At 37.9% G+C, this 24,462-nt stretch overlaps 2 protein-coding genes and 2 long non-coding RNA genes across 6 annotated transcripts; 2 read left to right on the forward strand and 2 right to left on the reverse strand.

The window, feature by feature from the left end:
- Nucleotides 1–142: 142 nt before the first annotated feature.
- Nucleotides 143–21,712, forward strand: epyc (epiphycan). Of its 2 annotated transcripts, XM_004083062.5 has the most exons (10): nucleotides 143–418; nucleotides 3,911–4,103; nucleotides 14,323–14,476; nucleotides 14,774–15,250; nucleotides 15,504–15,680; nucleotides 17,015–17,146; nucleotides 18,661–18,819; nucleotides 19,006–19,208; nucleotides 19,349–19,444; nucleotides 20,793–21,712. In XM_004083062.5, the coding sequence occupies exons 2-10, from the start codon at nucleotides 3,918–3,920 to the stop codon at nucleotides 20,961–20,963; spliced, it is 1,755 nt and encodes a 584-aa protein (XP_004083110.1). In that variant the 5' UTR covers nucleotides 143–418; nucleotides 3,911–3,917; the 3' UTR covers nucleotides 20,964–21,712. The 2 variants fall into 2 exon arrangements, with proteins under 2 accessions (XP_004083110.1, XP_078797689.1); XM_078941563.1 differs by lacking the exons at nucleotides 14,774–15,250; nucleotides 15,504–15,680 and having other exon boundaries at nucleotides 186–418.
- Nucleotides 10,870–11,583, forward strand: LOC144989332 (uncharacterized). The gene is made up of 2 exons (XR_013653478.1): nucleotides 10,870–10,992; nucleotides 11,418–11,583. It is a non-coding gene; the product is annotated as an uncharacterized LOC144989332 (long non-coding RNA).
- On the reverse strand, nucleotides 12,069–13,224 carry LOC144989331 (uncharacterized). Its single transcript, XR_013653477.1, has 2 exons — nucleotides 12,992–13,224; nucleotides 12,069–12,357 (listed from the first exon to the last, which is right to left on the reverse strand). It is a non-coding gene; the product is annotated as an uncharacterized LOC144989331 (long non-coding RNA).
- On the reverse strand, nucleotides 21,375–23,973 carry si:dkeyp-38g8.5 (uncharacterized). Of its 2 annotated transcripts, none has more exons than XM_004083063.5 (4): nucleotides 23,778–23,973; nucleotides 23,404–23,497; nucleotides 22,623–22,710; nucleotides 21,375–22,549 (listed from the first exon to the last, which is right to left on the reverse strand). In XM_004083063.5, the coding sequence occupies exons 1-4, from the start codon at nucleotides 23,857–23,859 to the stop codon at nucleotides 21,830–21,832; spliced, it is 984 nt and encodes a 327-aa protein (XP_004083111.1). In that variant the 5' UTR covers nucleotides 23,860–23,973; the 3' UTR covers nucleotides 21,375–21,829. The 2 variants fall into 2 exon arrangements, with proteins under 2 accessions (XP_004083111.1, XP_078797697.1); XM_078941571.1 differs by lacking the exon at nucleotides 23,778–23,973 and adding an exon at nucleotides 23,687–23,773.
- Between the last annotated feature and the right edge of the window lie 489 nt (nucleotides 23,974–24,462).

Raw genomic sequence — 24,462 nt, forward strand, 5'->3', positions numbered from 1 at the left:
AAAGGATTAAAAGTGAGTGTGCCCTTGGGGAGGCCATTGCTCTGTTTCTTTTTGTGTTCGACATGAAATGTGTGTGTGTGTGTGTGTGTGTGTGTGTTGCGCCCGTGTGCATGCGGGTGTACGGTCTGGGGTGGGTGCATTCAGAGTGACCAAAAGCAATCTGCTCTGGTCCAATCAGCCTCAGTGCCTACCTTCACACATACGCGGCGGGGCACTCAGGTCTGTCAGGGAGCACAGACCTACACATACACACACCTAGACACTTGTCGCATTCACATACAAACACGCACCTTTTCACACATTTCACACCCTCCCATTTTAAGGCACCCTGTGCGACCTCTCACCATTGGCCAAGACCCGGAGCCCTCAGCATCTCCATCACGGCTGAAGGGACCATTCGGGAAAGCAGGAGTCTGGGGTAAGTGTTCTTTGTGCAATGTTCACTGGTTCTCAGGCATGGAGGATTAGCCAGGTGCATGACTAGCTGCTACTGTTCAGGGCTTTAACAGGAGGTCTTACACTAATTGGTAGGTTCAGCAGATGATTTATTTTAACTCCCATGTCTGCTTCATAAGTTATCCCAAAAAACTACACGTCTTTTTTGGTAATAATTTATTGCAAGTAATTTAATAATTTTCTGCATATATGTGTCAGATGTTAAACAGGTGTTAAGTAACGCCAGTCTTTTATTCTTCATTAACTTCTTTAGACCCATCTAATATTTAAAACTAACCCTCATCTATGAAGTCATAGGACCACAGTTAAGCAAAATTGACTACTGTGATATGACCCAAAATGTGATTTCTAAAATGTGTGGATGCCAGGTCTTAAGAAGTTAAAGAAATCCAGGCTATTAAGCAAAAATCTTCCTGTTGCTATCATCAGATGGTAACATTTAAGCTGTTTATGTCTTCTCACCTGCCAGTTTGGACCATTTTTAGTTAAGTGTCAGAGTGTTCTGCAACCTGCAGATATACCACGGATACTGGAAGTCAAGAATGTCAGTGTGAAGCCAAACGTAATACGGTGGTAGTCTGGATGTGAGGGTCTACACATAAAAGCACACCTGTGTTCTGTCTGTGGTCTAATCCTTTCAGTTCGACTGGTCTCAGTGACTCCTGTCAGAAAAGATCGTTGTCAGAATGCCACTAAAAAAAAGGTTTGGTCTCTGTCATGCTCCTGTCCTCCTGTCATCCAGGTTGTAGTCGTGACCTAAAAATCTGGAAAGGTGTTTCTCTGCTTGTTTGTTCAGTTTATTTTTTTCCCTCATCTCAAAATAGAAGCCGAGGTCTCTCAGCTTTCTCTCTATGAAAGATAGGCTTGTTAATACAAAGTGTGCATCTGTGAGAAGACTGCATCTTTCCAAGTACGTGTGTGAATGTGGACGTGTGTGTGTGAGAACACTGACGTTGCTGAATGAAGCTGCAGCAGCAGCTCGCTGCCATCCTGTCCACAAACCTCGGTGGAATTTAGAGTTTGACTGCTGAGACGGGCAGCAGCCGGGCCTCATAAAGGCCCTCTGTACAGGCCAGGGGTCGGGTTAGCTAAGAAACCAGGCTCTCTTTCTCACTCACAACGTTCCTCGCTTGCTCCACCTAACCCTGAGGGCCAACATCTTGTGTGCATCTCCCCGTTCAACGTACTCTTCCTTTCTTCTCATCTTTCCTTGCCCCTCCGTTTCTCTGTCTTGGCCCAGTGGGCTCTCCTTTCATTTTACTTTGCTTTTTTAGGGGGTTCAGATATCTCAAGTAATCTGCTGCACCTGCTACAGGTGTACTTTTGTTATATAATGTTTCAAGATGATTACACCAAGACTAGTGTCTACATGCCAAACAGTACAGGCATTTACCTTTTTCATGTGGCTCCCTATTATCATGAGGTTTATGCAGATAAGAAAGGAAACAATAGTGCAAACAGGAGCCTGTCAGTCAAGACTGACTCACAGGTAAAAATGTAACATTTAGAATCAAGAAGAATTGTCTGGACGCATTTCAGGTTCACAGCCAAGAACTTCTCTGACAATTTCTTGTTATTCGTTTTCTTTTTTCCTCACAATTGTAATTTGAATTTTAGAAATAAATATATGTAAAAATACATATTTTATGTCTTGGCCAAATTGTCATTTTTCTTGAATCCAGTTGTCGCATGGGACTCTGTGTCTGAAAGTAAACAGAAATTTGAATATTTAAAAGTCCTGGAAGCAGCTTCTCTTTAATTACTCTGGTTGTCATGGTAACACGTCCCTCCCACTACGGATGTGTTATCTATTCCTTATTAAAAAAGATACTGCATGATCAAATTAAAAACGAATCTTTCTATAACAAACAAAATGGCAAGAAGTGGATACAAGATAAATAGATGTGCAAAATGAATGCAACAAAAAAGACTAAATTAAGCCATTTGAAATTGAGGATGGGAAAGATTTTCCAATAACATTGACTAGTTTAAAGAATATTTTTGTACGTAAAACTCAATATTTTAGAAAAGACAAAAAACAAAATAACAAATTTTTGGATGAGACAACCTTCAAAAACACTTAGAAAATGTAGAAAATTTGACTTCAAAGATGGAATCAACAAGATTATTTTGATTTCAAAGTAAATGAAATATTGATATGAATTGATATTAAAGTTGATGTGACACCATTTGGTAGAAACTTCAACAATGACATTGACATGATGAGAATACATTTGAAAATGTCAAAATCTTGAGCTAAGTTTTAGAGCTTTTTCATTCTTTCCAGTCCCTTTTTGGGCTGTTGTTTGTGTAGATGTGTATATGGGTACCGGTATATCTGTGGATGTGTGTGTGTACATGTATGTACTATATGCAGTTCAATTGTATTTGTTCATTTGTTACTTTACTTTATCCATGCTCAAAATGAAAGATTTTAGATGGAAACATTGTTGTCTTTTACTTGGTGGTGGTAACACGTTTTAGAGATTGCTGGAGTGAAAAAAGGGCTAAGAAATTCATAAAGATGTAAGAATTTGGACAGTGGCTGTATCTGCTTACACTAAAACATCTATGTGCACAAAATGCAGACAGCACGCATCAGAAAATTAATAAAAATCCTACATCAGAAGAGGATAAGAAGTGGTTGAAGACGCTTAAGTCCATTAGTGGGTTCTAAAACATTAGAGAATGAAGTATGTCTGGTCAATACTGAAACAAAGGATCCAAACCAGTTTGGCATATGTATCAAAATATTATTTTCATTTTACTTATCTAATTGATTTGGATGTTACTAAAATTCTTAAATTTAATCTGAAATGTTTCATCTTGGCCTTGTGATGGACTGGACTGACCAGGGTGCACCCACCATCACCCAAAGGCATTTGGGATAGGCTCCTGACCATTTTAAAGAAAACCTTATTTTTCCTCAATTTTTAAATTTAGATCCCTATGAACAGTTAGGGCTGTTATAGAGGAAAACGGTTTTTCTCAGTAAAGTCTGTTTAATGCTAACGCGAGACAAAATGCAACAATCCTAGCAACTACTTACATTACTGTATACAATACATACTTGTGCTAAACACGAGGAGCATTTTTTTCTGCATTCTTATTAAGCAAAGGTATCTGCATCCTGGAACAGTCGGAGCTTCTGGCAATGAGAATACATGGTCTGTTGTATTTCAATGCATAAGCTGTCTGCACCTGTAATGAGTTCAATGACCTTAATGACCCAAAGTCATCAGTTTATTAGTTTGAAGCAATATGGAGGGGGACTGTGCCAAAACTCTGGACTATTATGAAGCAAAAAAAGTCCTTAAAGAAAAATACTTTTTTTTTAGGCTGTAAGTTGTTAACCCAAAGTGTGTTCAAGCTGTTTTGATAAATTTTTAGTTTAGAGTTCTGTCTTTAATAGTAGAAAGACTTTTTATGTAACTCATCTTCTGTCTTTGTGAAGGTGGACTATGAGGATGTTTGTGAGGCTCGTACTTGGACTCTTCGTCCTCAAAGCAGCAGTGGCCAGCCCCAGATTTTCCCGACAAGCAAACCTGGACATTTATGACGATGCCAACTATGATGAGGAACTAAACAATGTTGAAAGTGAGGATACCTATGACTACGAAGATGGACTGACGATTGATGAACCTGAGGTAGGAAAATGTGTGGTTCCACAAAAAAGGAAATTTTTTTTACCAAGCTTTATGCTTCAATATAGATAGGTCTGTTTGGATTAATATACAACACAATGTAAGTGCAAAGCTCATTGCTAGCATTATGATGTAAGTGCTTAAGATGAGGAAAAAAATGTAATGCTACGTTGACAATGGGCTCAGAAACATGTGTTTGAATGACCGCTTCCAATGAAAAGTCTATGTAAAAGCGCGCATTTGCATGTTTTGAGCCTCTGCATTGGTACACAAGTTAAGGTCATTTGCGAGCTCTGTGTAGAATTAGATGCTGCGCTGAAAGTTAGACCAATTGAACTTTGACCAATCAGGAACTCAGATTTGTTGTGTCCTTAACAAAACACGGAAGTAGGAACAGTTGGAAAATTTGATCATTAATGAGAAATGAATTATTGCAGTTTGTGCCCGACGGGTATTATATGACACCAAGTCTATAATATATCGGAATAGAGCTGTGAAATAAAGCCCTTGAGCAAAATTCATGAGATTTCCACTGTTTCGACATTTCACACCAAGACTCTTCGGACTGTAGGTACTTGCACTGGTATCGGGTAGCAACAGACCTGTGTGAACCCATATGCTAAAAGTGAGTTCAAAAACCTACGTTAATCACGTTCTTGAATGTGCCATACATGCCTGGTGTGTACATAGCATTAGACTTGGAGGGTTAGAAATCAATATCCATATTTTCTAGAGTATATGCTATAAAAGTCATGAAATTGCCTATCTGCATCTCATCTGTAGATCCTCCTCAAATAACACGTATATGCATCCGAGCTACTCAAATTTTTTTAATTAAAATTCATTAAAGGGCTTACGTTTTGACAACATTTTTCAAAGAAGATAGTAGTAGATACTGCTTTGATAGTTGGAGTGATAGCTATAGCAAAAAGTGTACACAGCTCTGTTACTTTGAAGACTTGAGGAGAAAGAAGCTCCTGTTGAAGGGCTACTTTCTTGGCGGTGCATGCACGCATGCGGCTGTGCATGGTGCCCTCAAATCCACAATGGTTAAATATGCATGTAGCAGCAGGATACCATGCAAAACCAATGTACACTGGCATCTCCAGCAGGCAAGACACTGGTTAATTCACAAAACTTCACCAAAATACACAAAGTATGACTTTACTCTTGGTTGAAAACTGAAGTCGCTGGGTTCACTGAGGAAACTGCTGATAGTGAAAGAGCTGACTTTTGGGACATTAACTGTTTATGTCCTGCAGGAGTCCTGGATTACAAGGACCATGTTTTTGCAATTCTTCTCTCTTACTGTGCCTTAGAGTGAACATTTTGCCCCAGACTCAAAATCCACCAAAATTGGGTTTTGTTGGGTTTGGTTAAAATGAAATTTTGACACGTGGGACCAAAATGTGGGGCCAAAATATTTCAAAATCAAGTAATGAGACCAAAACACACTAATTAGGGATATCCAAAGGAAGTTTTCAAGCTATGGAATGGCCACAGGACCTCACAATATGGCAAAAAAGAAATCTGTGCGCACAATCTTCACAAAATTTCACACAGATGTCGCCAACATAAGTCTATAACTACAACCAAAGTTTTGCTGACCTTTGACCTCTGGAAGAGGTAATCTTGACTTTTCCAGAAATATCACCTGTAAGCCCACCTACAAATTCCGAGTCCTCATACAAATTTCAATCTATCACCTCACAACTTCTCGAGCATCATTTGAAAGTTACTTGGGAAGAAAAAGTTGGTTTTAGAAGTTGTACATTTTGAACGACGTTGGCGTGGCGAGCTTACAGAGGTGGCGTTTCACTGTTGCTCTCACATTTTCACCATGTTGTGAAAATGTAACGCACAAATCCCCACCTCATGCTCAATGAAACAATATAATATACAAGATGGAAATATTAGGGGATGTGGGCGTGGTCAACAAAAAACCTCTGTTGCCAAGGATATCCAAAAGCATACTTTTCCAGATTCTTCTGAAAATTACATAGACCTGTTTGTCACCCCAGGCGACTAAAACATAAAATAGTTGCTATAGAGGTAGTTCAAACAGAAAAGCCCCCATTTTGAAAATACTCACCTCACTAAAGAGTGAGGTCAAATGGGGGCTGCAACTTTTTTTTAATAATTACCTCTTTTTTTATTTATTTCACATTTTCCTCCTTATGTATTACTTTTTTACAATATATTGACTTCATAATGAGCCCCTAATTCAGAAATAATAAACGAAAACTGGCAGATTCATGCACATGTGCAAAATTCCTAATGCCAGATGTCCAATCTTCATAAAGTTTTAACAAGTTTATAAAATCTGACGGCCACAAAAAAGCAGACGAGTCTGTCTGTTAGTCTGGTTTGTCTTGTTGCTAGGATTCCAATAACTAGCTTCAGTTGTAATCAAAACTAAATTATGATTCCAAAAAAATTGTGTTCTTTTGCTTTTCAATTAATTCTTGTTGGTTTAATCCATTTTTTTCCATAGGTTTTCAATTGAAGTGCATACCAATGCTAATTATTTGTGACAAGCCTGCAGGGGATTAAGTCTGGTTTTCACCAAATTTCTTGTAACCAATCGAGGAAATTACATGAAGTGTGGTCAATTTGACAGCAGGCAAAATATCTGCAAAGGCTTTTCACTTGGCTGCCTTTGAGTCCGCAGCTTAAGTTGAACCTGATGTGGGCTGCACTCATTTCACGCTCTTATGTAAAACCTGACCGCTGATCCAGTGCAGATAAAGCATATGTCCAAGTCAGGAATTTTTCCTTTTGAAAACCATTCTCTATTTTAACCAGCAGCCACCGCTGCCTTTAAATCCTAGTCAACATGACGGAACATTTGGGATTAAAAATGTTCAGAATTGTCACAAGGATGTCTGAGTTTGAGTCTGTTTTCCTCTTTTTCCCAGCTCTCAACTGGAATATTTCCCTCTGTAACAAACAAATCTTTCATTAAACCTACAATTATGAGAACTTTCTTCTTGTGCTTTTTCACTTTTGACTTGAATTAACAGCACTTCTTTAAAAGTTGGAAGACGTTTTTCCTCCCCACATGGACACAGACAAAATGGCAAATGAAGCGACTAAGAGCTTTGTGCCTCTGGAATGCTGACTCTTTCCTTTTCAAATCCAGCTTTAGTTTGGCATTTCTCCTCTTTCCCTTTGAGGCTTCAGTGTTTTGAGAGGAACGCAACTCTTCTGCGCTGTTATTCAAGCAAATCATCTTCAGTCAGCTGCATTCAGAGACTCTAATCACTGTCTTTTAGTTTGACTGATTTTTAGATTGGACATTTGGAGGAAGTGGCTTAGCTCTCCTGTTTGCAGCAAATCATTGTGGTTAAAACTGGAAAACTTGGTGAGATTCTCAAGTTATTAGTGATTCTGGAGTGTTGGGATTTTCTGTTCACTCTCAGATTCTTTGAAAATTACAATATGATCCAAAAGTGGAAATAAGTTAGTTTCCAACATGGGAAACAATCAATCAGCCAGAACTGTAACCATCTGACAGAGTTATGGTACATTGGTGGGCTCAAGCTACCAGATAGCCCTGACATCTCAGATGTAAACCTCTACAAAACCTCTGGCTCCTATTGAGTTGTGTAATTTGCAAAGTTAATCGTCCATGTTTTGAACTTGTTTGTTCACTTTAGGATCTTAACATCAAATAAACACTTCATCTGCTTTGTTTTAAAAATGCAATTCTCTTCTCGGACAGTCAATGATTTATTTTTGATTTATTTTTATCATCCCAAAAGAGCAAACAGCCTCTGCTCCCGAAGTATTCATAGCTCTTGTGAGGATTCACTTCAAAGACCCACTCCAATCATCTTTCGATACATTGTAAAAGCATTCCCAGTGGAATTGTTATCATGATTATGCCGTTTTTTGCAAAAATTCTTGGTTAAAGTTTCTGCAGTGCAACAGGAATTCTTTAGAACTACTATAATTTTTTTTTTTTTTTTATTAAAACGACTTGTAAATGGCAACTGGAACAAAGGTCATCTGTTTTTTTTTAACATGCTTTTAGAATATTGGTCATTTTGCACATAAGCTGTGTATTTTTACATTTTACAAAACTATTTTTTTAAATGCAAGAAAATAACAAGCTCTCAACTCCCTTCTTTTAAATTCAGCGCCAATAAAAAAGCCAAATGCTCTATTAATCAGTTTGAACTATCGTTGTCCACTTTTCGCGTTAACCATGCAGAAAAATAACAGTTTTTTTCTTCTTCACACCACTATTGTAGCAAATTCATCTTTACAGTAAAACTTATCTTTCACTGCTCGATTAATTGCATTTTTACAACTCAAGTAACTTTTTTTTTTTAACTGTTTCCGTTTAAAATGCCAAGCTGGGGTTTATGTGAATGGTAGAAAGGCAAAAGCAGTTGACAGTATAACATGCTGTTCGAATGTGGCAACAAACACGCAGATTCGGGTAAAACCACGGCTTCTTTTGATGAATGTCTCATTTCACGAGTTTGACGGTCACTGTGATGTTTTGTCTTTCATTTGATGAATGCAAATAGTAAGTGAGTTGCATCACAGGAGGCTTTAGAGCATATCTTCCAGTATACTCCCATGCTGTTTGCAGTTGTTTGATTCCCTTCTATGCTTTTGGTCACCATCTCTTCACCTCTTCTTCCCCCCGTAGGCATTTGTTTACTTTTGAGTAAGCGGGAGGGAAATGAAGGCGAGAACTGTCAACAAACTCTTCAAAGAGTTTCCTTGTTTCCTAAATGTTTCAGCAAGTGACATCCAGTGCAGTGTATTTCTTTATTTCTACATTTATGAAGTCACAGTACCCCTGTTTTCTGGCCACCTTTTAGCAGTGGATCCCTGATAAAGTCAACTGCAAATGCGCAGATATAGATCTTTGCAGCTACCGTGTGTGTCTTGGTTCCACAAGGACCATTTACTCCTTGGAGGGCTGAGTCATCCATAGTGTCAGGTATTACCTGTGCTGGGGAGTGGGAGCGGGACGCCCTCCTCTGTTGGATGACAGGAACTGCAGGTTCCATCAGGAAAACACGGAGTAAACAGTAAAATCACAAATAAGCTGAAACCTTTTGACTTTTCGACTACAAGTAAGATGTTTCTGGTTTTTCAGGGCATTTTTATAATACATTTGCAAACATAAATTTGAAGAATATATATTTTATAAACAAAAGGTGCTAGTGAAGTCATTTATAGTTGACAGGTAAAGAGAGCTATCATTTATTTCTCTTTTGCGATTCTGAAACGAAGACTTTTTCTGTCTCCGGAACATTTGTGATCATATAATAACTAATAAATGACCAAGCTGATATGAAACTGAGTTTCTAATTAATTTCAGTTTAGAATTTCATAAAAACACATTTTTAGTTTCTTAAATCATAGAAATCTTCCATATGGACTTTCATATATATATATATATATATATATAATTTTTCTAATTTTTCTTAATTTTTTTTTATTTATTACCTCTAAAAGGATTCATGTCATTTCAGTTTATGAGAGTTTGCTGCCATCTAGCTGCCATCTAACATTGTGAGATTGGGACATCTTTGTTCAAAATCTGTTTCATTATTTTTCAAAAGGAAAAATACATAATTTTTCAAAATTATTCTCTGGATAAATGTGATGGGCTTTTTTTTTTACCTTTTTCCTCCTAAAATTATAATATAAAAATAATTTTTGATTTCTCAGTGAACTCTATACTAAGTCATAAAGCCTTAATTTTAAAGTCTCACCATTTTTTTTTTCTTAAAGACCCTCTCTGGTCATCTTTTGATCTATTTTCAAAAAGTTTCCAGTGGTCTAAGTCGTTATAGCCAGAATCTAAATAAATGCTCTAATATAGAACATAGTTTCTACAGAGCAGCAGGAGTTTATCAGAAATTCACGTATGAGTTGTGGGCATGGCTATTATGCTCAGAAAATATAAGTTTAAGATCAATTTTCTGTAAAAATATACTCCGTCATGAAAAAATTCCACAAGAACCTGTTAAAAACACCAAAAACATGATTTTGATTGGAGCGGGTCTTCAAAAACTACTAAAATTTTTATATAAAATGTTAACAATATAGAACTTTTTATTAGTTTGATCATTCTTTGGCTATTAAATCAATTTCTACTTTCTGGCAGCTTCTGCTTTGTTTTGTACGGTGGCCCTGAAGTGCAAAGCATTCAACAAATCACTCGATACAAAAACATTTTTAAGATCACAACAACAATTAAAAAAAAAAAAAATTTTTAAAAAGCAGCATTACATTTTAGAAAACAAAACAAAATTTCAGAAACCAAAACTTGAAAAACAAAAATGACAAAAAAAAAACATTTCAGAAAACAAAATTAATTTCCAGGAAAAAAAGAAATATTAAAAAATGAAAACATTTCAGAAAAAAAAATTCCAGAAAAAAATGAAATATTAAAAAATGAAAAACATTTCAGAAAAAAAAAATTCCAGAAAAAAAATGAAAAACATTTCAGAAAAAAAATGAAATATTAAAAAATGAAAAACATTTCAGAACACAGAATGAATTTCCAGAAAACAAAACGAAATCTTCAAAAATGAAAAACATTTCCAAACCGGAAGAGGCAGGTACTATGGGACAACGCTGATTGGATGATGATTTTTGTCAATCATTTGAACTGAAAAGTATTTTAAATGAAGCAATGCCGGATTTTATCGTCCAAACAACAATGTACTATAATAATCCACGTATTTCCCATTTATATATCAAATAAAAAATGCAGCAAACTGTTAATGAACTTTAAAATTATTTTTTTAACATTTCGCCTGACACACGGTCACCCGGAAGTAGTTTGTGAGCACTTTTACTTTGAACGCTGTGCGCTAATGTCTACGGCTGCGAGGTTCACGCTGTCAATCATCTTTAGGTAAGAATCAATTCTGTGATCTTTTCTTTTGTCAGTCACATGTCTCTAAGGATGTTAATTTTAGGATGTTAAAGTGCTGCTTTGAAAAGATAATTTCTTTTTATCTTGCGCATGCGCAAAAAGAACCCGATGGAGACGAACCGTCTTCACATGAGAGCCGTTCCCGTTTTTGGTGACAACATGAGAGAAAAAGCTCCGAGCCAGCCTGATTCTGTGATTTATACAGTAATTACAGTAATTATATGGCATCAGTGTTGCTAAAAATCGACTTTAAGACTGAAATCAGTAAACAAGTTCTTATGGGAAATAATATTAAAGTGCATTGTATATTTTTGAACCATGCATATACACATATACTGAAACTTAAAAATGAACTTTAAAGTTTATAAAATACTTAATTGAATTAACATGTGATATTTCTGCAGGTGAAGTTTCTCAAAGCGAAGTTCCAGAAAGGTTTGTGCTGCAGAACAGATGGCAGCTCTACATGGGAATACAAGAAGACTAAAGTCATTCATATCATTGTGCAGTGTACAGCCAAGTCACCATGATTTATGTGAAATGTAATCAATAAATATTATTTAACCTTAATATCTAATTTTTTTTTTTAAAATTGCAGGTCCTTTAAAAAAAAGTCTTTAACCTGCTGCATAAGCCTGATTAGTTGTAAATGATGCAGTGGGGAGTGAAAAACGAAGCACAATTCCTGGCTTTAGTGTCGGGCTGATGATCTGGAAATCACATCTGAGGAATCGCATCAAACACTTGTACAACTCCAAACAACTTAATGTTCCTTTAAGCAAAACTCCAGTTTAAAATGTTCATATTAGACTTGCTTCATTTAGGAGTTTTTCCATGTTTACCATTTTAGGTTTTAAAGCTTTATTAACAAAGTTGATGTTTGATTTTCAAAGCTGTTGTTTAGAAATGTTTCTTTGTCAATGACAAAACTGAATGCTGACGTGAGGATTGTAATAATGGATATGAAAATAAACAAATTTGTTTCATAGCAATGCAGTATATTTATTGAAAACTTAACATGAATACGTTATTCAGTAACAGAAACAAAGAAACAGTTGTGGATTTTCCTTTATGGGCTTCTTCATGCAGTCAATCAAATGTTGCGCTTACAATCAGCATTTACTCAGCGTACCTGTCAGTCACATTTATTAGAGGAAAAAATGCATCTGGGAAAAGTCTGTTTGTGCTTAACAACTATATCAAAAAGAGTCATGTCAGGAAAGGTTTGTCCACATTGCTGCTCAGCATCACATCCAGAGGAAGATGCACAGGTAAGGGACCCCAGTTCCTGCTCGTACATGCTTGCAGCTTCCTCTGCCCTGGACTCCAGCTCCATTGAAATCCCTGACAGAGATAAATTAATAAATTAAAAATCCCTGACAGAAAAACATCAGCTGCCGTTCATCTTTCATTCAGGAAAAAGTTGAGTTCATCAAAATGAGGAGAAAATGGGTTAAACCAGAAATTCATTAGGGAGGGGTCAAAACACCAAACTCAGAATAAAATACATTATTTCAGTCTTATAAAAAATACATTCTAAAACAATTTGGTATTCCTCCTCTGCCTGAAAGACTAAAACGTTTTTTTTAAAGATTTATTTTACACTACAGACTTTGCCACCTTTAGTTACACACCTGGACGTGTCTGATGATGTGCACATCCAGTCATTTACTGTCATGTTTCTGTGCACTGACACACTCTAAAGTCACAGATCTTAATAGTGTGAATAAGAAGCATTCATAACTGTTATTCTGAGACACAAACTGCTGCAGTTTACCTGACAGCTTTGCTGATTTATGCTGCTGGTACACCTGTCTGAGAATCCTGCCCACGTGACCCCCCCCCCCCCCCCTCTCCAGCTGATGAGGTAACCTGTCATTAACGTATGACTGAAAGATCTTGGATCTGTCTGTAAACACCCACCTAGAAATCACGTTTAACGCTACATTTATTAGATCAAACAAATGTGCCTCCATACCTTATCAGTGGATGGCGGGACTGCATTTCCTGATGTGCGCCGTCTTTAACACCCGTTTCTTCGCAGCTGCTGCTTTAGACAGAATCCTCTCACGACATTTTGAAACATTTGTAAACCTGGTTGGTGTTGATATTTCTGCGTGCGTTCTGTCATCACATCCGCTAAATATTCAAAGATTAACGTTTATGTTAACGTTTTACCGTCCCTTTCTTTGTTTACCTGCAGAACGGACGTCATCCACACAAACTACTTCCGGGTGACCGTTCTGCTTCAGACGAAATATTCAAAAAATAATTTAAACCTTCATTATCTGTTTGCTGCATTTTTGATTTAATATGTAAATGGGAAATACGTGGATTATTATAGTACATTGTTGTTTGGACGATAAAATCCGTCATCGCTTCATTTAAAATACTTTTCAGTTCAAATGATTGACAAACATCATCATCCAATCAGCGTTGTCCCATAGTACCTGCTTCTTCCGGTTTGGAAATGTTTTTCATTTTTGAAGATTTCGTTTTGTTTTCTGGAAATTCATTCTGTGTTCTGAAATGATTTTCTTTTTTTAATATTTCATTTTTTTTCTGAAATGTTTTTCATTTTTTAATATTTCATTTTGTTTTTCTGAAATGTTTTCATTTTTTTTATTTCATTTTGTTTTCTGGAAATTAATTTTTTTTCTGAAATGTTTTCATTTTGTAATATTTCTTTTTTTTTCCTGGAAATTAATTTTGTTTTCTGAAATCTTTTTTTCTTTTTTTTCTTTTTTATGTTTTGGTTTCTGAAATTTTGTTTTGTTTTCTAATATGTAATACGCTTTTTAAATTGTTGCTGTGATCTTAAAAATGTTTTTGTATCGAGTGATTTGTTGAATGGTTTGCACTTCAGGGCCACCGTAGTTTTGCTTGCTAAACAAATAAAGCAAAAGAAGAAACTAAAAAATGTACAAATTGTATTTCTGCTATCCTTCTTTACTTTTAAAGAAGGTAAAGAGCATCACGATATTTATTTTCTTTTTTGAAAAATTTGAGTATGTGCTGTTGCTAGAGACCAATCGGTGTCCACTTTCTTTGTGGTTTTTCTGAAATTGTATTCTTATAGTTCAGGCAAAATTTTGACAAATCAAAATAATGTGATTCTCAAGGCTTCAAAACTGTTTATTGCAGTTAAATGTTTTTTGCACCAAGTTATAAAAAAAGTTTATATCTTTAAAGCAACCACTTTCTATCTTTAAAGTTAAAGATTAAACCATGCCAGCTAGGCAACCGTGGTTAAAAATCTCTGTTTGGTGTTCAGATTTCTCTGACTTACTGCCGCTGTCTTCTTCTCAGATAGAGATTGAAACAATGGCTCTACCTGACTACACATTCCCTGAAGAGGAGAAGCCTGAGGAAGGAGAGGAGGAGGAGCTGACCCTAAGGCCCCAACCCATCCCTCAGGGTTCTGGGGGGTCTGGTGTTCTGATGGGTCCAGAAACACAGAAAGGTCTGAAAAATATGCCTACTTGGATCTAGAAGGTTGTTATGAGTGTCTGTGGATCCACTTTGAGAGGAGATCTTTTTCTTATGAAGTTGTGGAGGCAGCTTTACAAAAAATTGTTGTCAAACATCATCTGGTGTGTTGTATTTTCCAGCTGCATGTTTTCCATTTAACTAGCAGTCGATGGTTAAATGTGTCGAGTGTTTTTAGTCATCTTTCTAACCAAATCATCATTGTGATCTCCAGAACTCATCAATGATGTGTTCTTCTGTGTGTTTAATACCTAATCTTGTCTCTAACAAGAGGTGGAGCTGCGTCAGGAGCCTGTTGATATTCTTCATGCTTCCGGGGATTTGGGGGGCTCTGGGTCTGGGTCCGGAACCTCAGGAGCTTCTGGAGCCTCTGGGTCAGGAGAATCAGGAGATTTGCTGATCTCTGGAGATATTATTCTGATTTCTGGAGCCTCAGAGACGTTAATCAGCTCTGAGGGATCTGGAGAGTTCCTGATTTCAGAAAAAACAGACTTTACAATACCTTGGCACACCTCAGGATCTGGATTTGAATCTTCTCCCTCTGGAGCTTCTGGAGACTTGACCTCTGGACACTCTGGAATTTCCATTGAAATCCCCTTTGGTTCTGGGGAATCTGGGGAATCTGGGGAATCAGGGGACCTGTCTGGGATCTCCCCAGACCCGTCAATCTCAGGGGCCTCTGGAAGCTCTGGGGTTTCTGGAGACCCTGCTGAGTCCGGGGACCTTGGGATAACTTTAATATCTGGAGGTTAGTACTCTTATTTTGACAAAGATTGTCAACTTTTTTTGTTAATAACTTGTCTTTTATCCCATTCGTGCTTTTTGATTTAATTCCATTTAACTGCTTTCCTTTTTAAATGTAGTTAAATGTTGATCTTCATCATTGGTGTTTTGTTGTTTGTCTTTTGACCTTTATCTCTTTCTAACTGCCCATCTCATCTACACTTTACTACTGATCATTCATTTTAAACTTCACCTCCCCAACCATTGGCTCCAACAAGACGAGAAGCCGTTTGTCATTTCCAAGCATGAGCCTCAGGAAGCATCAGTTGCTTCTGGGGAGATCTCTGGAGTTTCATCTGCAGACACAGAGATCTCCGGGACCTCCGGGGTTTCTGGTGTCTCTACTTCTGGAGACGATGAGGAACCAGTAACTGTAATCATTGAAACCAAGGAAGGTCAGTCTTAAATCTAGATTTGTGAGAAATGTGTTAGTAAAGAAATAAAGCTGTGTGTTGTGAGCACAGGTTCAGAAAAAGGTGTGTATCATAAATGTCATAAAGCATTTGTGCAATTCGTCTACTCTGATCCTCAATATCAAATGGCAAGATTTAAGTGGACAAGGACTCCGAAGTCAGAAGCTACGTTCACACCAGACACATGTGGGCACGTTCAAGAACATGCCGAACAAATGTGCTCATGGTGTTCACACAGGACTGTAGCACATGTCCTCACAATAGGAAGAGGCAAAATGTCAAAGCGAGTCTAGCTCTAAGCTTTTTTCTTTCACAGCTTTATTCCGATATATAAAAGACTTGGTGTCATATAAGTCCTGCAGGGCACAAACTGCAGTTGGCAGTTCCGTGTTTCACACATACATCCCTACCAAATCAGAATCCCCGATTGGTAAAAGTTCCTCTGTTTGGCATTCAAGCAGTAATTCAGTAGTTCAACCAGTTAAACTTTCAGCGCGCATTCAATGAACAGCCAGTTTCTACGTAAAGCCTGAAAACTGGTTTAAAAAAATTGGATAGCAACGCAAGAGATTTATGCCAGTTGACGAGGCCGATGTGTTTGAACGTAGCATTCGTTTTTATGATTCCTTTAAATGCTAAATCTCTTCCAACATTACACACATGCAACTAAAATCCTATTTACCATGCGTTTTGTGTATGTGTTCTGTGTTGTCTTGCATAACTGCTACATAAATCATACTTTGTGTTATTAAAGACCCACTCTGATGAAAATGCTTGTTTAACATCTTTTTGTGGCATTTTTCTGACAATGGAGGACTTGGATAAAGAAAATTAAGCTGAAAATGGCAAATTTTGTTTGACCTTAAAAGACCTTATGTATGACTTAGAGAATACACTGGGAAGGCCACAAGCTCCCTGCTATAAGCTGTCAGCAACAGGTAGGGTAAGGGCAGTGGGGTTGCTTTGCGCTAACTGTGCTACTCTGAACCCGTGGCGAATTTCTAATTAACTACTGGAGCTCTCCAGAAACTACGACCTAGAAACAACTGATTTTGGGTAAAATTGTCATAATCATAAACAAAAGACAACTGGAAACGATTTAGAAAAATATCAGATGATCAGAGTGGGACTTTAATGTCAAATACTTTTAGTCTAACATCCATTCTTCAGCTTAATGTTTCAGCTATTGTTTTAACACAGCTAAAAAAGACAGCCTCGCTGCGGCAAACAGCAGCCTGCTGATTTGCCAGATGTCCAGTCGTGTGTCCATGATGATCTAACCTGTTTCTTTAACACCTAATCTTGTCTCTAACAAGAGGAGAGGGTGCTTTCAACCACACCAGAGACCCCACAGGAGGGGGCTACTAGTATAGAGGAAACAGACAGTTCAGGGTTGCCAGAGCCCTTTGAGCCAAAGGAGCCTGATGAGCCTAAGATTGACATATCAGGTCAGTACTGAGCAACTCTAATACAGAACAACATGCATGGAGAGGTTGTCATTCCGGATCTAACCTGGACTGGTTCCAGTCAGTTTGGGAAATTTGACCTTTTTAAGGATTTTACTACTATTTTTATTTTTGTTATTTCATTAAAGATAATACTTGGTTTAGGATTATTTTTAGGGTGCCAACCTAGTGACACTTTAAGGCTATGTCAGAATTCCCTCACTACTCCCTAACTCCCAAAAAATCTAGTGCCCTTGAATTATAACGCAATTTAAACCCGTGCTCACTATTTTCTTCTTTTTTTTTTAAACGGCAAATATGACCTCTCCCATTAGCCCAGGTAAAAACCTAATAAATATGAACATTTTACGAAGACTATTTATGAATCTGTGTTCTCATGATAAAAACTTGGATGATTAAAAGAAAATACATTCTCATTCATGTTTTGCCAAATGACAAAAATGAATTAAAACTCATATTGCATTGTCTATATTTGCCAATCTAGTGAGCATAGGTGCCATTGACTGTATATGAGAAATGGACTGGGTGACCCCTCCAGCCTCGCATTCCAAACATGACGTACCTTCTGACTCCAAGAAGCTAAAGTCTATGGGATTTTGACCATTCTTGTTCTGATCTCTTTTTACTTGTCCTTGCCAGTCCTAATTTTTTTCTATTTTTTCTGTAGTGCAAGTATTTCAAGCTAAAAACTGGCTAATCAGTTTACAGCTATGTGTATAGCTCACAATGTCAAATGTTCAAAACATTTGATTCTCCAGATACCACTTTCTACTGGTGGGTGTTGGGACTTCCAACAAGTTCACTCCTGATTGGTGCGAGTGGTTTCCATAAAAATGTTGCTAGACGCGGTCTAGCTCCATCTTGGTGGCATCTGTTTCATGAAAAAATGGCGACCGAATTGACTTAGTTTCATTGGAACTGCCATTTTCTATGGGTGATGTTGCACTCAATCAAGTTCTCATATACAGTCAATCGATGCACACTAGTTTTTCATAGGGACTACTGGGAAATTACCAGGGCACTGGAGTTTGGAATTGTCGATTTGGATAGACTGGCAAAATAGTGAGCGCACGATATAGTGCGCTGAGTAGCGAGGGAACGCGGACACAACCTGAGAATATGTAACTAGCCTGCATTACCATTAATGGCTCATCCTCACGTTGTCATGGCAATTAGTGTCCTGTCATTTTAGATTGATGCTCCTACTTTTTAAGTTTCCTTCTCTTGACAAAAAGCCACAGGAGCAACAGGTATACAATTTCTTCAACGCCATATTCATGTGTTTTATGATGTTGCATACACTATTTACAAGGGCTTAATGCAAAGATGCAAAGATTTGAATTACCAAATAAAAAAAGCAAATCAAACTTTGATGAAGGACAGCTAATAAGAACCGGAGAAGCATTTCTACATCACCTACCTCGCATACTGTAGATCATGCATTACCGTGATCCTTTTAACGTTTCTTTCATCTACTTGTTTTTGATTTGGCCCAGGTATGCCCACTTGCCTGCTGTGCACATGCCTTGGCACCTCAGTCTACTGTGATGATTTGAAGCTGGACAGTGTACCACCTCTGCCCAAGGAGACTACGCACTTCTATGCCCGCTACAACAAAATCACCAAGATCAACAAGTCTGACTTTGCCTTTATGAGTAGGTTTCCTCTCTGACATGTTAGAGATGGTTCTCATTTATCTAATGTGGTTCCAAAGCTTTAAAAAGAGTAATTTGGAGTTTGTTTTTTAAGTTGAAGACGTTTCGCAGAAGACATTCTCTCCAGCAAGACTAAAAAAGTATGAAATCTAGTATTTAATCAAAACCAGATCATTTCTCTTCCAGACAAGCTGAAAAGGGTTGACCTGACTGCCAATGAGATTACTGCCATCGATGGCACAGCTTTCATAGGCCTTCCTGAACTCGAGGAGCTGGTTGTCCGACAGAACCACCTCACACAGCTGCCGGCGCTCCCAGAGACCATGACTCTGATTGATGCCAGCCACAACAGCATCGGCTCGAAGGGAATCCATAAAGAGGCCTTTAAAGTATGTAGTTCTGTCTCAGACATACATCCCTGCTGATCGAAGCAAAAACAATTTTTTTTTTTGTTATCTTAGATGACTTAAGAATGAGCAGCACTTTTACCCGACCAATCATTCACAAATTTTGTCTTATCATTTTACAGGATATGACGGGCTTGCTGTTCCTCTACCTAACAGACAACAACATTGATTACATCCCAGTGCCTCTACCAGAGAGCCTGCGATCTCTACACCTACAGGTCCTCCAACTTGAGTCTTTTTTTGCCTTATTAGCTGGATAAAATGAAATGATTGTCCTGCATTCCTGAGACTTTTTTGGCTTGGTTTAATGTCAACGTTCCTAAAGCCTTAGTCACAACTGCCCTAACGAGTGGATAGGGACTGTCTGCAGGCAGAGAGCGGGCAAACCCATATGGAGCACCCAGGGGGCCCACTGTAAATATCAAGCTTGTAGATCGCTCATTAAGCCCGTAGAGCCAGAATGTTCATGCATACTTTTTTTCAATGGGCTTGCTGCAAGCAATGGGTCATAGCTTACACCCATACAACATACAAGGGTATGAAAGGGTACACACATGTAGGGTGTATAGATTTTTCATTTTTTTCAACTACCCCTAATCCAGGGCACTGCGCAAGGGGCCTGTTTAAGTGGGTGCTATTACTGCGCAGCCTGAGGTTTAGAACTGAGGAAATCAGACGGAGTGTAGTATGTGTGGGAATCCTCCAGGCACTATACAAGCACTCTGACGACTAGTGTGGCATAAGGGCATCGTATGAAAGCATCACCCATACGCCACAAATGTGTGGAACTTAGATCAGCCGTTCCATTTCATTGACGTCACTTGAGGTGGTCGTACGAACCTCAAGCTAACTACAAGACACGCGTGCGCTCCCATTAAGATTCTCCTCCCTACAACCCTCTGCGGGCCCAAACAACCGAATAACCCCCACTACCAGTGCAGGTCGACCCCCGTGTGGGTGACTGAAGAACATACACGCCAGTCATTTGACACGCATTTAGCCCATGGTGTTCACACTGGACAAGTAGGGAGGGGCTTCTCTATCTTTTTCTACTAGCACATTTCCACAACCTATAATTGGAAGAGGATTGATCCGAAAAGTCGTGCAAATCAGTTCGGAAACAGTTTAGTTAATTAATAGCGTCCTCACAATGGCAGATATGGATTTTACCATCATGTCAGGAGAGTGGCTTTGGTTTATCTTTATTTGAAAAATGTCAGGCTTATCACCACACATGGGTTCAAACCAGCTATTTTCTGAGTTTGAGTTTCACCGCCTGTTTCATACGTCACTACCAAATCCAAGTCCCTGATTGGTCAAAGTTTGACCTGGTTTAGCTGACACTTCAATGGCCCTGCATTTTGTAGATAGAGCCTGAGTTAGTTTGTAAAAACTTTGCATGAACGAGAAAATTTTGCGCTGTTAGACTTTTTATTGGATGTGTATGTAGCTTAAAACGTTACTTGATCATAAACTTCAGCGATTCCTTTCACACTCCTTACATTTTAAGTTTCTGTTAAAAAAAAAAAAAGGCTTTGTCTAAATAACTGTCCTCTTCTGTTGCAGCGTAACAACATTCAAATGATGCACGAGGACACATTCTGCAACCTGAACGACTTTAACTACATCCGAAATGCGCTGGAGGACATTCGCCTGGACGGCAACCCCATCAACCTTAGCAAGACCCCACAGGCATACGTCTGTCTGCCCCGTATACCCATCGGGAACCTCATTTAACCACACGCGTACCTGCACACAACCATATGGACACGAGTTTGTACATACGACCACACAGACTACAGTGATCTCACCTCTCATATAAGCCATGTGTTGCAATAGATTTTTTTTTTTTTTACCTGTACTGTCAAACATGCTGCTTATACGTGGTACAAATGTATTTAAAAAGGTTTCTCATCATCACTTAAGTGATTTCACTTTTTACTTTACATCTTCCTGTCCTTTTGTTTTGGGTAAACGAAAAAAAAAAACACAAATATTCTCAAGACTCAAATGTTCAGCAACTTGACTAAATTCAGTTTAGTAAATATGCTCAAAAGCAAAGTTTTATGTTCTGTCCTTCCAAACCAAACATTGTTTAAATAAGTTTTGTAAAAATCAAAAAGTTATATGAAGAATATTGACTAACACTTCTTTGTGATCTATAAGTTTTATTGAAGCTGGATCTTAATGACAAAAAAAATTGAGTATATTACGCAATAAAAAAAATGCATTTAAACACATCAGTGGTTGTAAAGTCTGTACTGTAACATAACACATGAATTATGATGACTGGTTTTGCCATGAACAACAGCTTGCACCAAGAACTCTAACATCTAGGGTCAGACTTTTGTTTGATTTGGGAAGGAAAGGCTGGGTTTTGGGGGTTATTTTTCTTGGGTAGGGTTAAAGATAATGCAATTAGCCTTCTATTGTGTGCTGTGTACCAAAAAACAAGTAAATAAAGTCATTTTGAGAACCCTTCCCAACTAGGAGTGGCTCAACGTTTTTATTAATACTATAAAGGTGACAAAAAGGAGGATTTTGACTCTCTTTGGCTTAAGAAATGACTTACGATCAGCAGAAAAAAAGGGGTTAGAAATGGATTAAATACCCTCAAGAAGTTTTTCAAACAAATAAAGAAGTTGCTTTTTTCTGTCGGTAGTCTCTGAGTTCACAGCCCCGCTGCTTCCTGTTTCCTCCTCAGCTCTTGCGGGTTCTGTAGAAGTTCTGTTCAGGCTTGCTTTTTCTTTTTCCAGAGCGACACGCTCGTTGTGGACGACGTCTCTCTCCTTGTCCAGTATCACCTTCTCCTTCTCCATCAGGGCCCTCTCCCTTTCAATGATGGCCCTCTCTCTCTCCAAGGTGGCCTTCTCCCGGTCCAGCAAAGCCCGAGCTCGCTCCAGAGCGGCGAGTTCCCGGTCCAGTACCGCCTTCTCTCTACGCCATAACGCCCGCTCTCTGTCCATCTTATGGGAATCATTGTTCCTCCCGTCCTCCTTATCGAAAACCTCCAGCGTGCAGCCCTTTGTCAACCCGCTTCCCTCCAATGTTACCGCTTCCTCTCCATCTTCGTCTCCGCTTAACGTAATTTCAATCTCAGGCCCGCCAGCTATCAAATCATTAGCCAAAGATATCTCTGTGACAGGTGCCCTTCTCTTCCTGGGCCTGCACCTGGGCAGGAAGTCACCATTACTGGAGTCATTGGGGGCTGTGAGGATGGGAGCTTTTCCCTGCAGTCGATCGTGCAGGGCATCATCCATCAGGGAGAACAGAAACCAGGTATTAGGGCACTCTGTCACCCCTTCTGGAGGATACTTCAGCTCCTGGAGAGAAGAAGGAAGGGAAAAATAAGCACTAAATTCCTTTCGCACCAGTAAATAGAAAATGTTTCTATACCTTATATCTCTTTTTCAAGTTTTCCCATTTTTTAGATGCTTGATAGTGGCTCATCTTGCACTGCAGGCCCATATGTTTCAGGATGGCACTACAAGAAGAAATTATTTTAACACAACAAATGCTGAAAGGTTTGTCAGGTAAACTGATGTTTTTGGTCCTCTCTCTAGCAGATACATTAAAAAAATAAAAAGAACTTATAGCAAACTTTATTTACATTTGACTCAATCCAGTACGTCTGCAATTTTGTTTATTTATTGTTTTCTGAAAGGTGCTTTGTCACAAACATCTTGTATTTCATTTTTTTTCCTTTTTTATTTTTTCTATTTGGGGCTTAAATTAGATAAAGGTTTAAATTACGAGAAGGTTAATTTGCACCTTGGTATGAACATGAACATGACAGAACATAGATTTACATACAGTAAACTAACAAAAGAAATGAATAATTGCAGCCAGAAGGAACAAACAAATAATGTTAAAACAAAAAAAAATCACAATTTAGTAACACAAAGTTTATATTTTAAGGATACATCAGCTTTTATCTTCATTACCTGAAATTTAAAATTTTAAAGAATGAAAAAGAAAATAAAAATAAAGCAATAATTCAAAGAGCACAAAGTGTCATCAATATTTAAAAAAAATATGAATAAGTCTTTACGTGGTTACATGCTTTAATGATTTTTAAATGTCTATTCAAATCTAATCAATCTTTATTTATAAACAATTTTTACATAGATCCCCATATGGGTCTTACACAATAAATGAAATAACGTAATAATCATACCTCCACGCCCACATGGAGGCATATCTTTTTCCTGAGAAGAGGTGATCGTTTGAAGCCCTCAGCTTCACGAATTCTTCCACTTCTTCGCGCTTCACTGAATGATGAAGTAGGAAAGTCAGGACAGTGAAAACATAACTGTCCACCAAAAGAGAAATCCTTGTGATGTTAGCAAAGTAAAACCACTAAAGATAATGAAGAAAAACTAATAAATACTTTAAAAAAATAAAAAGACCAGTTATAAAAAAATGTCTTAATTTTGGGTTTTAAACATCTCATGCCGAACCTCATTGAGGAGGAGTCTTGGAAGGACACTAAGCTAATTCCTAACGTTTGTTGTTAGCTTCGTTTCTCACTTCTAAGACCTCAACGCTTACTTTTATAGGTGAAATCCACCGGAATGGAGTCATCGTCTTCGTTGTTGGTGTACAGGTGATCTTGATGTTCTGTTGTTTCCATTTCACGTTCTATGTAGGTTTCAGAACCAAGGGCCCTTAGTAGGGGAAGACCCTTATTTTTTGTGTTCCTTCTTCCAAGGGAGCATACTTTCTTCTTCGTATCAAGGCGGTTTACAACCGATGGGACAAAGGGGTATTAACGCAATATTACTGCCATCTAGCGGTAGGGCGGTAACTCTCATGTTTATGCTAAAGAATCTTCTTTTCTTTCATTTAAAGTTATAATAAATGCAAAATTAAAATCATTTCTAGGTCAAATATGGGGATAGTTGCAGAAGAGTTGTGGAAAATGGGGAAAAAAGCTTTTATTTCAAAAAAATAAAGTCACTACTGTATAGTCAACGGCATTGATGAGTGTAATTGTAGCGATGCTTGATTACCCCCACCTAGCGCTAAGGCGGCCACTTTTCAGTTTTAGGTAAATAATCTTATTTTGTTTAGTCATAAAAATATTTTCTTCTGGGTTGCTTATTTTTTATTTATTTATTTATTTTTATTTTTTGGTCAAATATGGAGATTGTTGCAAAAAAGATTTGGATAATGTGGTAGAAAAGCTTTGTTTTTTATTTGTTTTTATTTTCTTTGTGTTGTGTTGTTGGACTTG

This window comes from Oryzias latipes, chromosome 23 (assembly GCF_053564925.1).
Source record: "Oryzias latipes strain Hd-rR chromosome 23, Olatipes_Hd-rR_3.1".
In the NCBI taxonomy this organism is placed as follows: Eukaryota; Metazoa; Chordata; class Actinopteri; order Beloniformes; family Adrianichthyidae; genus Oryzias; species Oryzias latipes.

Bases quoted from the DNA above. Each gene is read 5' to 3' on its own strand.
- epyc (XM_004083062.5), top strand. From the start codon at position 3,918: ATGAGGATGTTTGTGAGGCTCGTACTTGGACTCTTCGTCCTCAAAGCA. The intron at 15,251-15,503 runs GTTAGTACTCTT...GGCTCCAACAAG, and splicing joins GATAACTTTAATATCTGGAG to ACGAGAAGCCGTTTGTCATT. The intron at 17,147-18,660 runs GTCAGTACTGAG...GATTTGGCCCAG, and splicing joins GCCTAAGATTGACATATCAG to GTATGCCCACTTGCCTGCTG.
- si:dkeyp-38g8.5 (XM_004083063.5), bottom strand. From the start codon at position 23,859: ATGGAAACAACAGAACATCAAGATCACCTGTACACCAACAACGAAGAC. The intron at 22,711-23,403 runs GTATGATTATTA...TTCTTCTTGTAG, and splicing joins GCCTCCATGTGGGCGTGGAG to TGCCATCCTGAAACATATGG. The intron at 22,550-22,622 runs GTATAGAAACAT...TCTTCTCTCCAG, and splicing joins ACTTGAAAAAGAGATATAAG to GAGCTGAAGTATCCTCCAGA.